The sequence below is a fragment of the Triturus cristatus genome, chromosome 2_2 (genome assembly GCF_964204655.1).
Source record: "Triturus cristatus chromosome 2_2, aTriCri1.1, whole genome shotgun sequence".
Classification (NCBI taxonomy): domain Eukaryota; kingdom Metazoa; phylum Chordata; class Amphibia; order Caudata; family Salamandridae; genus Triturus; species Triturus cristatus.
In genome coordinates this window covers 541444039-541460656 of record NC_140582.1, presented here as the reverse complement: position 1 = coordinate 541460656, position 16618 = coordinate 541444039, and the positions used below count along the sequence as shown (strand labels likewise).

At 43.5% G+C, this 16618-nt stretch overlaps 1 protein-coding gene across 3 annotated transcripts in view; it reads right to left on the bottom strand.

The window, feature by feature from the left end:
• Positions 1-16618, bottom strand: part of TMEM131L (transmembrane 131 like) — a 553379-nt gene that overhangs the window by 498238 nt on the left and 38523 nt on the right. For all 3 annotated transcript variants that reach the window (XM_085641690.1, XM_085641691.1, XM_085641692.1), the window contains exon 2: positions 11686-11756. In XM_085641690.1, the coding sequence (XP_085497816.1) occupies positions 11686-11756 (71 nt within the window). The remainder of the gene's footprint in view (positions 1-11685; positions 11757-16618) is intronic.

The window sequence follows — 16618 nt, the reverse complement described above, 5'->3', positions numbered from 1 at the left end:
TCTTGTGCATATTAGGATTACTCGCGATACTGCCTGGCAAGGCAAAAGATATGACGGAGGACAAGCAAACCAAATGGGACCACAGCAACATAGGTCGACAAGGAGGTTGGGTCTGGCATTCTGGGCTCATGATCATGACTGGTGGAACAAACAATGGTTCAGGGAATGAATATTAGTTTGTGGAACTTCCCTGTGCAGCAGAGGAGCCAGGCAGCCACTGACCACTCCAGGGGGCGTGAGCGAGAGTAGTCCTATTCTAGTCTACAGTATTCCTCCAAAGGAACACAAAGGAAAAACTCCTAAATACAATCAAGAGTTCTTTCGTCCATTACAGCATAGTGTGGAGCTGCAACTAGATGCTTCTGGGAGTAAAGGGGCTCAATGGGTAGCACCACTAACAGACGTGAAGCCATATTAATTGTTTTTTCTAACAGACCCAACTGCTATGATGACCAACATAGATTGACAGATATCCACATTGAAGAACTACCCGCGTAGACTCTACACAACAGAATGTAGGACCACTAGACTCTGTAAACCAAACTTGCAGTGCAAGATTTGCCAAGAATGTGCACAAAATAATACATCTTCAAAGGGAAACTGAGACCTAGAAAACCCTTTGCAGGCATGGAGGATACAGGTCACTGTCAGTCCACCTATTATTGAAGATGGGAACATCAGGGTGCAGCTCCTATACTTCCCAAGAGAGATATTTTTCTAAACAACCCAATGGTCCAAATTGAGATACAGAAGGTGGTTGTTGGTGTGAGTTGCCGGACGACTAGAGTGCAGCGACTCACAAGCCCACTCGAGTAACAAGGAAATCATAATTGCTAGTCGGACTTTGTGTGGTAAAAGGTGATAAGACTCATGTTCACACAGACCCAAGCTGGTTTAAGTTTCCTCAAGTCCAGATGTACAGATCGACAAGACCTGGTGCTTTGAGTCTGTCACATGAACATTATGTTTTAAGGTTTCAAGTTAGTGTAATTTTACTAGCTCTGAGTCAGGCTAGTTGAGGGAAATTAGTTATTTTCCTTGCTGCAACAGTATGTCCTGTGTTTTCTCTTTTCCACCTTCTTGCTTTCACCCTCAACTCTGCACTCTCTTTCCAATTGGAGATGGGGTCCTGTAACATTCACCGCTGGAGTTGGTGTATGCGCCAGTGATGTGACCTGGCTTGAATGGGCAACACATTAAATGTGATTGCACAATAAGGGTTTAATTACTGCGCATTTGATTGATAAAATACTTGTTAACCTACAAGCGCAGTAATTCAAAAAGAGTTGAGGAATATCTTTATCTCAATTAGTATCCACTAAATATCCTCCTATAACTGCCTCAAATTTTAAAAGTATTTTTAAATCCCCAGAAATTATTAAGACTAATACAATAACCACATCTGTTCATGAACGCAAGGCAGTAAGGAGCAGTCAAATCAGTTTGACTTTGATTAGAAAAACAGATTGGGACAAGTGTTTTGAAAACAACATTTGGAGGATTTAGGCAAGGGAGAGGTAGAGGACAATTCCGTAGATATAACAAGAGGCGCGGAACCCAGGGATTTTACCCTAATCAAGGCCAATGGTGGCCACCGGCTCCTTGGGGTTATCAACCACCTCCTTTTCCACCACACATGCAAGCCTTTCCACCACAACAACAATTTTATCCGAACCAGTCTTTTTTAGACCAGGGACAAGGCCGCACCAGAGGCAAACGGAGAGGCACTCCTACGGTCCATTGGCAAATGGACCAGACATTCCCGAACACTCGGAGCAGGAGGGGCAATCAACAGCAAACCTCCAACTCGACCAGCGAATGAACGATCTCGTGGTTAACCTTAGCTCTAAGATCCTCACAGAAAATGAACAGTGTCCTAAACAGAGGGTTAGGCTTCGTGCCTACATACTCAGGCGATCCTTTTGCATTAAGGTGTGAGCTGGAGAATTTCTTCAGAAAGATCAGACTCCACTTCTTTTTTAAAAATAGAGAGTCGGACGACAATGCTTCTCCCAGTGAGGATATCAACAATGTGAACACTGGGCTACGTCTCAAAAGCAATTTTACACCCTTGCCACATCAGGTCTCCTCCCAGGTTTCGACCTTTGAGAAGGCAGTAATCTATGACGTGATGTCACTATGTGACACACGGCCAACTAATTACTGCAATTTTTCTAAAAAGGACAGATTGGCCCTCCAGAATCTGACAAAAGATACGTCCGTTATCATCAAGCCGGCGGACAAAGGAGGTGCAACGGTCCTGCAAGACACTACAATCTACCGGACTGAATGCCTCAGACAGCTTCTGGATACCAAATCTTATCGGGTTTTAGAAATAGACCCCACACCAAGATTAACTCTAGAGATAAAACAGCTAGTCGAGGAAGGGGAGGCAGAAGGGTGGATCACGCCACATGAAGCCAAATTTTTGGTAACTAACAACCCTGTGATGCCCTATTTTTACTGCCTCCCTAAAATCCATAAAAACCAACGACCACCCCCGGGACGACCCATTATCTCTGGGATTGGCTCACTACTTGAGCCTCTGTCTAAATTTGTGGATGTGTTTTTACGGCCCATGGTCACTGAGATGCCAACCTATCTCAATATCAGGCAAAATCCGTAAGACATCAGACGTGTCTTTGAGTTTAACATCGATACCGATATTTTGGCTAGTTTTGACGTGGAGTCACTCTACACGTGTGTTCCACAACCAGAAACTTTGGATTCCATCAGAGGATTGTTGGAAGCACGTGATTTGGATAGTATGACCCCCGTCACTTTCATCATGGAGTGTGCCAGACTAGCTATGACGGAGAACTTCTTCAGATTTGAAGATCAGATTTTTCTCCAGACATCTGGCACCTCTATGGGCAGTGTTTTTGCGCCCAGCCTCGCCAACCTGTATGTTCATCTGTTTGAACAAAATCATGCACTGAACCACAGCAACCCTTATCGTCATCATTTGGTGCTGTGGAAGAGGTACATAGATGACATACTAGTGGTTTGGCGAGGCACTAGCCAAGAGATTCTGGCTTTCCATACTTGGCTCAACCAACAGAATGCCTTTTTGAACTTTACCATCGAGTTCAATCAACAACGGTTAGCCTTCCTAGATATCTCCATTTTTTTCATGAGAATTCACTGCAATGTGAATTATACAAAAAACCTATGTCGAGAAATTCTCTTCTCTCTTTCGACAGTTACCACCCTAAGGCCCTTAGGGAGAATCTTCCCGTGGGCCAGTTCCTACGTGTACGAAGGAATTGTTCCACTAGGGACCTTTTTGACAAACATGCTAAAGAACTAGCGACTCCACTTCGGTCGCGACAGTACCCTAGGCGCTTGGTGCGACAAGCATGGAAGAGAGCGTCGAACAACAATCGAGATGCCTTGCTGGACAACAGCACCCCAAGGACCCCTAGTGATAGGCTCACCTTTGTAACTACCTTCTGTATCCTGTCTAACCGATTGCAGAAAACAGTACGGAAACATTGGCATATACTAAATGTGGCATCTGAAAAAATCCCGCCGCCCTTGTTTGCGTTCAAGAAGGGTCCAAGCTTACGGGATAGCCTGGTCCACACACGACCACTGTCACAGCCTACACGTGGTGTCAATACTCTGTGGTCACTACCTCCGGTACAAGGCCATTTTCCATGCGGCTCGTGCAGTGTCTGCCCTCAGACCATCAAGACTACATCGGTGGACATAGGGACGAGCCGTCCCTGGATACTACATAATCACACAAACTGTAACTCGGAGGGTGTGATCTATAGAATCACATGCCCTTGTTCTTTGCACTACATTGGGTATACCACACGCAAAGTTAAGCTCCGTATTAGTGAGCACAAGAGCACCATCCGATGCATGAAACAGTCCACCTGCTTGACGGATCATTTCCTGGCCAAGAAACATAAGGCCGATGATCTGAGGTGGCTTGTGCTGGAACGCCCTTTCATTCCCCAGCACATAACATATCTCAAAGTTTCTATTTTCCAGAGAACAGAGGTGGATTTTCAAATGGAGGACAGATACACACGGCCTCAATGATAGTATACCATGGGTCTCTATCTGAAATCTGGTGTGAAAATTATAAGTTTGAAAACCTTTTGGGATGTAGATACCCTTCAGAGATTTCATTACATATTGATATCCCTAACAGTTGAAAGGATATTGAACCCCATATAATACCTGCTTTGTTGCGTTCAGGAGAACTCTGACTCCATTCTACAGAGACACTTTTACATCGAGGTGGTTTGTCCCCTTTACGCACGGTCTATGTCTATCACGATTAGTTATTATGACACTCTTGAACAATGTCTGTTAACATAGCTTTAGTAATGGTTGCGGGTCTTTGCTGTAGGCTATATGGCAGTATTTTATCTACTATTCAAAAGCTGCGTGTTGGTGGTCAAATCCGCTGGTGGACAGGTCCCTTGGTTCCACCCTTTCTGCCCTTACATCTTACTAGATATATAACCTAGAAATGGCAGTTGCTGCATATCTAGTTAAGTACAGACAATGACCGGTATATAAGATCTACCGACATAAAAGCCAACCTTGCAGGTTGCAAAAAAATCAGTAATAGAGTGGTTCAGCATGGTTTGTGTTGGGGGTCGTTCATGGCTATTGTAGACTCTGTCACTGCCACAACCAGTCAGCCCTGACACCAGCACGCATGCGCCGGTATGAGGCCATAAGTCCTTGAGGGTTCATTCACCAACTACCCTTAGAAACGAACTGGTGCCCTTGATACAAGTTTCCCACTGTAATGAGTGCATAAAATGTTTGGCCTGCTTCTGGTCCCCAAACGTGCCTGTTGGTCTGCCGTTAGGGATACTCCAGCGGCATTTTCTAATTCTTCGATATGCATACACCATAGTTAGCGGCTTGAGCTTTGCGCCTTGTATAAAGTTTCCGACGCGCATGCGCTCCTGCCAGCACTCGATCATCGTACATCTATGCAGTGCAGTGATTGACGAGGTGCCGGCGGCTCTCTGGCACGCATGCGCTTGTCAGCGACACCGGCCGCATACACTCGCGTAGACTGGTCTGTGCAGTGCGCATGTATTGAGACGTGTGTCCCGAGTTGGCGCATGCTCCGTGCTTCTGGTGACTGCACGGTCATTGTTAACGCACCCGCATCTGATTCTAATTGAATCGTTTAACGCAATTAAGGCGGATATTTAAGGACCCGTTTCCTTCCTGCCGCCACCTCCCAGACAGCTCGAAGGCTGGTCTGAAGTACCGACGGACAGGTAAGGAAAGGGGTCCTTCTGTTTTGGTTAATGGTCCATTACTGTCAGTCTATAGAGGGTTCTGGTAGAAGTTCAGAGCTAGTTGATTACACCCCTCGTGCCGAACTCTGCTTAAAAAATCTAGGTAAACAAAAGTTTTTGTTTTTAGGCGTGGGGTCAACACAGTTGATAAGTACTTACTCCAAACCTCTCATGGGAAAATAAAAAATATGTCTTTACTTGAACCATGTTACACTTGAAAATGACGTAGTTTCAAATTACATCTGTTGACTTACCTGTAGTAGCATGCCCAAGGTGTTTTCTCTATGTCTTTGACGTTTTAGTTTTTTTAGGTGTATTAGATTGTTTAAAGATATGTGTGAGAAGTCTGAACAGATGAGTATCAGTATGCAACTTGTCTGTTTTCCCTCACATTTAAACAGAGCGGTGCCTCCATCTCCGAGCAGTCAGCCGGGTGAGGTGAGGCGTTTCTCCCACAAAAGGCTGGGTGAGTTAATACCGTTTTTATACTATTTTTGTCTGTACCATCAGTTTGGGTTTTTGTAAAGATGGCAGTGCATAATGTGCATTGTTGATTAGCGGCCATGAATGCTGTGATGTATGTGTAAGATGTCCTTTTCTGACAGTTGATTATCCGGATTCTCTCTAGGAAAGAAGACATAGTTCTTACGTCCAAGCACGAGATTGCTTGTCCGGTAGGGTGGCTACTGCCACAACCTTATCGGACGATTGCACTTTTCACTGTCTCGAATCTCTTGTTCACGATTCACAACGAATATGTTCATCCTGCAGTAGCTTTTATTTGTCCTCTTTGTTTTGGTCCTGAAGAAAGCCGGGTCAGGTGACCACATCGGCTGAAACATGTCGACCCTATAAAACTGAGCCAGGAGATAGTCTATTTTTTCAAGACTATAGGTTTTTTTAGACATGAAACCTGGATAATTCCTAATAAACATATTTTTTGCCCAGGTATTAATTTTTAATTCACACCCACACTAAAGCACTGCACATCACCAGAGTCCTCGGGGTTTGGGTACACACCCTGGCAGGAGCGTTTCTCTTTTTTTTGGAAGTATTAGGCTGTGCACCTAGCAGAGCCTTTTGGCTCGTGATTGCGGCCCCAGACTGTTATTCCCTAGAGTCTCAGATGACGAAGTTCCGCCAGTAAGGGTGGGCTGATGGACTCTTAACTCCTGCCGGGCGCTGTACTAACTATCCGAGGTGTCTCTTGCACTTTTTCACAGCGCATAGTGGCTTGCTATTCTTTTTGAATGGACTTTGCACCTTCTGTTAGTTGTCGTAGGATTTAGGCGAACTCCTAATCATGTTATCATCAGGCAAGAACAAAGGGCACCAGTCAATGGATAAGAATTACATTCAAGAGGTATTTACACACAGAAGCCTACATAGTAATAGCCATTCCAGTAGTGGGAATTTGTCTTCCTGCTCACAGGAAAAGCCAAGGAGATGGACCAGTTTAAAGAACAGTCAACACCTAAACAATGAAATACTCATTTTGTTATAGTATTTGACACTAAAAAGTAAAAAACTGTCCATCTTCATGTTTATGCCTCAAACTGAACACTACCACAATAACCTTTCCATTATGTTCCGAAGCAAGATGGATCACTGCTATCCCCTCATTACAAAAAAAAAGTATTACAACTCATAACAACAAGAATGTAGGCAGACCCTTTAGTGCAGCTTGGCCATTCCCTTCCAACACCACAGATGTTGGAGAGATCTTGTGGTCACATTCCTTTTACAGGGCAGAGGTTTTCAATTTCAGTAACAAGTCTATTTTATATGCTCATGCCTGGATAACCTGACTGGCCTCAACAATAGCATGGCTATAATCCATTAGTGCATATTGTTGTGATTTAATGTATGACCACCAGAGTCTGCCTCTGGTGTTCATTGCAGTTGGCAGGTACAGTGCACGCCTCATATAGCAGAACACACACTATCCGAAAAGCATTATGCTACATAGGCTGATCGCCTGCTCTGCAAAGGGTAACTACCTCCATCGTCAGTACTGGAGTATGAAGTATCTGTATTAACTGTTGTCAAAGTACATTCTTATTTAAGAGCAGTATTTTGACACAGCACACGTGCAATGTCCTGTTACAGTCTGTGCATGAGGCAACACTGCAAGCGTGATGGGCGTTTACATGAGGTTGGTCAACCGTTCTTCCTCCCCTACAAGTTATCGCGTAAAATATTACGACAGCCAAGATAACATCTGCCTTTGCAGCTCATGTTAGTCATTAGATATCAGAAATCAGCCAAGTAATATAGTTATCTGAAAACACTAATTCAGAGCGAGCAGATGCGACAACAGCACAGGAAATAATATCTAACACAAAGTGTTCTCATAGTAAGCAGATCACATTTTAGCTTAAGACTTGCTATGCAAACAACAGCATGTTTCCATAACAATGTTGCTCCCTGTCATGACATAAATGAGAGGCTACTTTATTGACAAATTACTTATTAAACAGAAGGACAATAGAAATATTGTGGCATACATTGCCTACAAGATAAAATACTGAAGTCATGTCACCAGTGTACACCAAACCTTTACAACTAACTACCCAACAGCCATCCATAAACGCAACTGCAAAACGTTACATTTTGTACAATTTATCCAGTAACTATGGTGCATCTAGACAATATCTGGGTGTGCGCTATTCTCTTACACAATTGTTAGTACCAGGGTGACAAGTAGATGACAATATACAATTTACAGACCAAGGATCCAGCTTAGAGCAAATTTCTATCTTTGCAACGGACATTGTCATTCTTTTACCTGCACCAAATAAGACAATCTTGTACCAATAAATACAAGGAACAAGCAATCATGGGTCTTATTATTGCAACAGATGCTTGTGCAGCTATGAAACTCTTTAACCTCTCATGGCCTAATAATCTCAGTCACCGGACAATACTTAGTAAATATATTCTACTGTTCGAGATGTTATCATTGTGACAGGGACAGGCATGACACTACCTGTTACAAACTCTTCAAGTGTCCACTCAAGCATTCAAGGGCGAAAATATTGAGAGAATTGTTTATAAATGGGTCCGATTTACTAAGCAGTTTTCCAAATTTAAGACTCTCTTATCAAAAGGGTCATAAGCCAAGTAGGAAAGCCCAATTTACGACAAGCTTTTTTAGGTCTCGCTCTCGAGACCTATTGTCGCCGAGATGCCGCTCAAGGGAGACAGCCTGGGGCACGCGCAGGGTCAGTGTTGTGATTGTTGTCTGTGAACGCGCTTCACATGAACAGCATTTGCGCGTTGAGTGCTCCTCTCCGGAAGACCTGCTGGCACGTGCAGAGTGTTGTGATTTCTGTCTGTGAACGCACTTCACATGAACAGCATTTTTGTAATAAAGCCGCTCCTTTACAGTTAGTGCAATCTTTGCTGCACCTCTGGATTTATTATTCTTGATAGGCAGGGTGTTAGAAGCTGAGTTCTGGAGTTTATTCTTTCTAATTCAAAAAAAGTTTGCCCTAGCACTAGGTACAGAGTGATTGTGAGTTTCAAAATTATATACATTTTGAAAGTTCTCATTTTACCTTATCCAAGGATTTTTTTCACAATTCCTGGCAGTCTATATTAAACTAAGCATATTACAATATGAAATTACAGACATTTTGTCAGAGCTTTCCGGTTACACACTTAAACAGTAGCAACGCTTTAATCAAGTGCCAGAGCATTTCGCAACTTTAAAACGCATTTTCCAACTAGTTTAACTTACATTCATTTTTCCATTTTAGGTGTGTGTGGTATATTTATGTGCCGCTGCCTTAAGTTGACAGAATATTTTATTCAGTTTGACCCCAGTACGAGCGGAAATGAGGCTAAAGTTCGGTTGCTATAAAAGAACCACAAATTACCACATTAAAAAACACGTGTAGCCGATAAACATTTTACTTAATGGCAATGCTATCAATTTAAATTACGAAAAGAGACTCACCCGGGCCTGCAAAGATTAGTGGGAACACTGCAGGAAAATCAGTCTTCTCTCGAGCAAGTCACGGGAACCGACTAAGTCCATCATACAAAACAATATCATGCTGCGCAGACACCAATGCCCAATTTGCCGCCTGCAGACACTAATCCCACCCTTTCACAGCTCTTAACAGGTTGAGGTGGGGTCATTGAGGCTGCAGACCCCACCCCATCCTGTGACGAGTTGTGAAAGGGTGGGGTGGCTTGGCTCCAGCTCCTGATGGACGTGCAGCTCCTGGTGCTACCGGGCTAACTTTTCACTCACGTCATCAGGGGGAGGAGTGAAGCCCAGGAAGCAATGATTTTGCCTAGCTGATGACCTCACACGCTTCTAGGCGGTGAGCTCATTAGCCCGGCAATTAGTTACTGATGGCAGTGTGATGAAATCTATTTAAAACAAGGTGGAGGAACAGGTCAGAAAATATAAACCGAGGTGAGTGCTTCTAAAGCGCTGCCCAGTTTATCTTTGTTTTTAAAATACTGGCAGCCTCAGTACTATGGAAAATAGAAAGCACCACTTCTGGGGTAAATAATAAGGGGGGGGGGGCGTAGCCCCTCCGCCCATATAAGAGAACCGCCCCTTTTTTCCCAATTGATGTGTGTGGGAAGCTGGCTCATTATATATTAAAGCAAAAAGAGGTATGCTGTGCAAAGAGTCCAGGTATCTCTTATAAGTGCACAGGGGCTTGCTCTAGCAATTCAAAGCTGCTCTCTTAGGGGGTAGTGTGCTCGAGCAGCCTGGGGCTTATCAGAAAGGAGTGTTAAACAGCTGCAATACACACACAGTGAATAAACGATGCACATGACTCAATTAGGAAACCCACACCAATTTATAAAAATAACACGCATCTTTATATAACATTTGGCACCCAAATCATTACGATCAGGTAAGTACATTTCGATACAGAAATATTTATGGTTTTCAAAAGTCGATGCAGTGCATTTTTCAGAGGCGGTATTTATTGTTATCCTATAGAGGAAAAACAAATACTGCATACAAGTTCTTTACAGCCACTGATGAGACCGATCTCCTGGACTTAAGGTGAGTATGGGGCACGGGCCAAAGCTGCACCAACAGGTAACTTTGGGCGGCACTGGGGCGGCTGGGAGCAGAGGTGCAATAGAGCGTCGGGTGTCCTTTGAAGTCAATGGGGATCGGCCCGGTCACAAAGAGGATGCAGGTTTGGACCGGGGAGGGCCAGTTTGGCTGTACCATCAGGGGGACTCAGGTCTCATGATGCTCCGAGACACCTTTAGTCCTCTTCGCCCTAGGCCATGGCGGCTGGGTGCAGAGGTGTCCTGAGGCATCGGGTTTCTGTCACCAGAAACGCTGGTGGTAGTGGGGGCCTGCGCAAAGAGGCTGCAGGAGGCATCGGGAAGTCCACAGCTGGGAAACTCAAGGTGGACTTTGAATCTGGAGGGTCTGGGAACCAGGCTGGCACCGTTGGCCCACTTCAACTCAGGCTAGAGGGCACAGGTGCAGTGGTGCTTTCCGGTATTGAGTTTTTGCGGGCTGGAGTCTATGCAGCTCTTCAGGGATGCCTGCAGATGCTCCACTGGAGTTCCTGGGTCTTAGTTGAAGGCGTTTTAGATTTGCCAGATAAACTGGTCTGAGATCAAAGAGCAGCATTCAGTACCTGCCCAAATAACATCGAGTGAAAAGGTGTATTTACTGAGGCCAACCTTCTCAGGTTGATTATGGGGATTCAATAAAAAAAAGCTTTTAAAATGCAGTCAGGTGACTTATTTCACATAATAATTTCCTAAATATGTTGCTTATCACACCATTAGGATTGCAACCAAGCCGTTTTTATCAGCATGACCAGTATTTTAATGTCACAGCTTGTACAACAAGCATTTGCAATGCAATAGGTCTCGCATTTGCAAGAGTTTCAGCTATTGGCATTGTAAATGACAATGCCTTTTATTTATGTGTTGGTTTTGAAAACAGAAAAATAATAGGCATTGTCATTTACAATGCCAATAGCTCCAACTTTCGCAAATGCGAGACCGATTGCATTGCAAATGCTTGTTCTAAGACAGTTTTACGTTTTTCTTAAGTGAAGCAAAAACCACTGCAAATCCTACCCAACAGTCTTAGGGTCATGTAAAGTAAGAAAATAAAGTTTTAAAACGGTCTAAAAGTAGGTCAAAACCATTTCTAAAGCATGCCCTCTTATTCGGCTTAAAACTTGAGAGCTTGATAAAACTGGCTCAAACTGCTGAGTAAATGTTGCCCAAGTCCACTGTAAGCCGGGAAACCACACATGCTGCCTATGGCTGGCCAGCGGTCTACTCAACAATAGGAAACCTAGAAATAAATATTACAGGCTCTGCACTATCCCGTGCTTACAGCCGTTGTTCATTAAACTCTAAAAGTATAATTACTGAATGAAAATGTCCTTACCTGAGCAGGGAGCACTGCCTCGCCCTCTTCTGCCGGCCATAGCTCCACTACACTGGGCAATCGATCCACCACTAGAAAAACAAAGAAATATGTATCGTTTAAGTTACTTAATTTTGGTCAAATAAATTTATATGAATGTTGTTGTGATTGGAGAATATTTATTACACATTTTCTCATCCTCTGCATAAGCTGTGTGGTTAGTACGTGTCCAGTGTGCACATTGCGGCAAGAAAAAAAAGCATAGGCAAAACCAATAGGACTGGCATTGGCAAGTGTAACTTTTTTATTTATTTTTTGCAAACGTACACAATAGGCATTTAAAGTGTCGAAGTGATAAAAAGTGAAAGTGCTGCAGCCTAAAGGTGGCATGCATGTTTGCATCAAATAATAAACATGGCCCATCACAAAAAGTATATAGAAATATGGAATTAACCCCATGGGTGCGAAGGATGTACAGTAAACGTCCTCAGCGCTGGTGCTTGTGTGCTGAGGACGTGCCCAGCACGTACTAGCACACACGTGGGGGAAGCGCTGGCTGGCATTTGTTAGGCCGATCAGCCCCCTTGGGTGGAAATCCACTAGACACAATGGATTTGTTTATTTGTGTGTATGTGGAGCGACCCATTAGGCAAGGATCGCTTCCCTCGAAAGGTACATTTTCCCTTCGTTTCCTCCCCTTGGGGGTGGAAACTCACTAGACACCAGGGAATTTTATTTAGGTAATCGGGATGCTGCCCCTTGGGCAAGGGTCACTCCCCAAAAAGAATAAAACACATTTTGGTTGTTTTCCAATCCCCTGGGGGATAGATAACCACTTTTTTTGCCGATCTGCCGCCAATGAGGTGGAACACCACAAGACACCATGGATTTGTTTTATTTATGCAGGTTTTGGGGCAGTCCCTTGCTTGGGCAAGGGTCGCTTACCAAAAATATTGGGACATGTTGTGGCCATTATTTAAACCGGACTGCCCCCACAGGGGCGGAAAACCACTAGACACCTGGGATTTTGTATTTATGCATGTTGCGGGGCAGCCCCTTAGGCAAGGGTCATCTTTTGGTCGTGTCTGCCACCAACCCCCTAGCATATCAGCCATTTTTCAGGTCGATTGTCCCCAAGGGAAGCTGAAAACCACTAGTCACGCTTAAATTTGTATTTATAGATGTTGGGGGAGCGGCCCATTTGGTAAGGGGCATCTCCCTATATTACCCACACGCGTCATTTGCTTTCAGTTCCAATCTTTCATCATATTCAATTTTTTTGCAGGTTTATCTGCTCACTTGTGTGGCAGAAAACCACTACGCGCCAGGGAACACATTTTTGTGTGGTGAACTGGCGTCTGTCTGGGAGTATGTGTGGACTGGAGCATGCCTGGCTGTTTGGCTAGCTGCTGGAATAAGGGTCACTCCCCACTAGTGTACCAATTTTTTGCCTTTGTTTTCTTCCCCCCTTGGGGCACATCTGAAGGTTGTGACGCTGATCTGCTCCTAGGGGCAGACTCCATTGTGTTTTATGATGTTAACGGTTTTATTTCTTGTCATAATTTGCATTTGTCAACTTAATGTCTTATTTTTTTTTATTGCAGTTCAAAGCTTTTGATTTCCTTTATTGGTGACTCCTACTTGCAGTTTCTGCATTAACAGATCAGCAGTTTGTATAGTTGCACTTGTTTGGTAAGAACACATTTTAAGAAAACTTTCTTTGCACGGTTTACTTCAAATGAGTATCAGCGCCCAGCATGAAAGTGTTTTTTTAATGATGTAATAATTGTAGCATACTTAGCTTCTGTTTTATTGTGTGTCAAATTCACTTTGGTTTTCTGTAAGATGTGTATTGTGTTGTCTTGGGAGTAATTTTCTTTTGTTTTCCTTTCTAGTGGGATATCGTTGGTGCTTGCTGTGTCTGTGCAGAGTAGGTGCAGTTGATCCTCACACTTGCTGTCATTGGCAAGTGAGGTATTTTTGGAGTATAAAGTTCATTGTTCGGTTTATATCGAAAGTTTCTTCTAGATCATTACATGTCAATAGTTATATGTACTATTTCATACAGCCACAGTTTGTTGCATTCTAATTTGACACAGTGTTGTTAACTGTTGTTTAGTTGTTGTATTTTATTAGTAAACATTTTGGCTGCCCATAGGCTGACTACCCAGCAGGTTGTTGGTTTACCTTTTAAATCTACCTCTGAACATGGCTCTGAGACGGACTGCATTTGAGGCAGACGATCAAGTTAAAGATTCTGGCAATTAATTTTCTGCCCGAGAGGGATCACCTGATGATGAATCCACTATAAGTGCAGACAAAGTGTTAGTGCTAGTAGTGCAGCAAGAGCAAGCTGGATTTCAGAAAGGGGATGGAAGGCTTCCCTGGGTTGCCCCTAATAACGTGTAGCCAGCTGTAGAGTCAATACAAATAACTTTTTGCCCATCAATTTTTTCCAACTGTTTATTGATGATGTGTTTTTGGATGATATTGTTGAGTAGACTAATTTGTATGCAGAACAGTTTTTGAGGGACAATAGTGCCATACTTAAGAACCACTATAGAGTGACCTGGTGGACTCCCTCAAATCTCCATCAGATTAAGCAGTTCAGGGGTCTAACTTTGAAGATGGGATTGCGAAGAAAATAATTGCTATCTTTATATCGGTCTACTAGTCCCTTGATGGCAACTGTTATATTTCCAGCAACCTTAGTAGAGACCAGTATTTGCTTCTGCAGCTGATGCAGCAATTTGTGGATAATGGTACAACATTGCCACCAAATCATCTTGATTGTGATCGTCTCTTCAAGATCCGGACTGTTCTTGACCATTTAGTAGATTGTTTCTCAGAGATCTAGGTTCCAGGGAAAAATATATTCTGTGGATGTCTCTCTGATCCTGTTCAAAGCCCATTTGGTTTTCAGACTATACATTCACTGCAAGAGAGCACGTTATCTTATTTAGATGTATGTGTTGTGTGACAGTGCCACTGAATAGATGTATAATTTCAGGGTGTACACTGGAAGGGATTCTTCAACTGACCTCTTGTTCCACTTTTAGAGTCAGTGAAAATAATGTGTAGGAACTTGCCAGAAGGCTATTTATTAAAGATCGCCATTTATAGGTGGATAATTTCTACACAGGTGTGAAAGTATTTAAAGAACTGTTCAAGGTGGGCACTGGTGACTGTGGCACAACTGCTCTAACCATAAAGGTTACCCTAAAGAGCTTGTGTGTAAATAAAAAGTGTTAAGTGGACAGAGAAGTGCCTTGTGTAGTAATGTACTTTTTGCTTTGAAATTTCAGACAGAAGAGATGTCCACATGCTCACAACTATTCAGTGGGCGTATGAAAGTGATGGGCCCTTGAATGGTGGTGTTTGTTGATGTAAGTGTTGTAATGTGCTGGGCCTGCGGCTGGTGGTGTGAGTGGCTGTGTTTGTGACGCATAAAAGGTGTGAGAACAGCCTGTAAAGCGGTTGGTGCTTTGTCGTTGCTTTGCGGCTCACGAGCTGTGAGTCACTGTTTCAGTATTGCATAATCATCTTATTAACAGTTATTTCTACATTTTTTTCCCCACAAGGGTTTCAGAAATCCTTGCAGTCCTCAAAATTAGGCTAAAAATACGTTTGTCATTTTTCTGTGACTCAAAGTTAGGGAATCAGCGGGGAGCTGCACATTTCCTGCCACCCAGAGTTCCCACATGTATCCTGATAAGAATGGTACCTCAACTGTGTGGTGGTGGGGGTGGGGGGGCCTAGCACCCACAAAAGAGTAGGGTCCAAGACACAATGTGGCAACATCAACAAAAGGGATAGTTGCAGTTTTCGGCCTGGCGTTAGCGGTCCCCCAGGAAAACCTACCAAACCCAGGCATTTCCGAAAACTAAACGCCCAGGGGGGTACAAGGTTGTGTGCCTCACGTGCAGCTCACAAAGTTTTCTTACCCACAAGGCCCCGAAAACCTCTAAATTTGCATTCAATCGCACACTTTCATTTCTGTGATTTATTCTTCAGAATCATGAGAAATCCACAAAAATCCTATCAGCCTGCGTTCCCCGACTTGTCTTGATAAAAATCACTTGAGTGGTTGGGCCTAGTGCCTGCGACATGCACAGATCTAACTAACGTTAATGGGAGTCTTTCCAAAGGGGCACTCGTTGACCTTAGTTTGATATGTTCCTGTCATGGGAACAAAGCCCAATCACAAAAGTGGGGCAGTTTTTTTATTGGGATAGCTGGGAGAATGCTGGATGATAGGAATTTTGTGGAGTCTTTCAGACTTGCATGACAAATTTGTTGGAACAATTAACATCCACTTTTAGGAAATTATATTAAAAAAAGGGGGGCCAGGGTTACTAACCTCTGTAATTTTCAGCCTTTTGAGAAGGGGCATACCAGAGCGTGTGGTTACTTCAATTTCTACTTCAGAACGTTTCACAGGCTTAGGCATCAAAAACGTCTGACGCTACCTGCAAGAGGTCATCAAAGACTGGCCCACTGGTGTTGTTCAGATTGACAAGAGGTAGGTAAAGTGCAGAGCCTCAACATGTGGAAGATAGTCTTGGGAGGTTACATTACTAATGCTGACATACCTCAGTAAAAGTTACACAATTGAGGAGGTAGGAAATGTAAACAATTAGAAGAAATTTGCTATCCTTTGGAAAAGAAGGCGTCAGTTTGACAACCCTCCAGACTTTGACGCAAGGACAACATTAATATGCTTTCAGTGTCATTACTGGCTAGCTGAAATAAGAAACTTCCTGAATGTGGATTAGGAGGGTTGGAGGGGGCCTGTTATATGCTACCAACTATTGCCTCTATTAACAGTTTGTGACCGTACTTCTATATGATCGAATGCAGAATAAGCTAATTAGTAGCAGCTGCAAAGAAATGTTTCAAACACATTTGTTTCGTCAAATGTGGCAGTTCTGTGCCGGATCATCCGCTCCTGAAA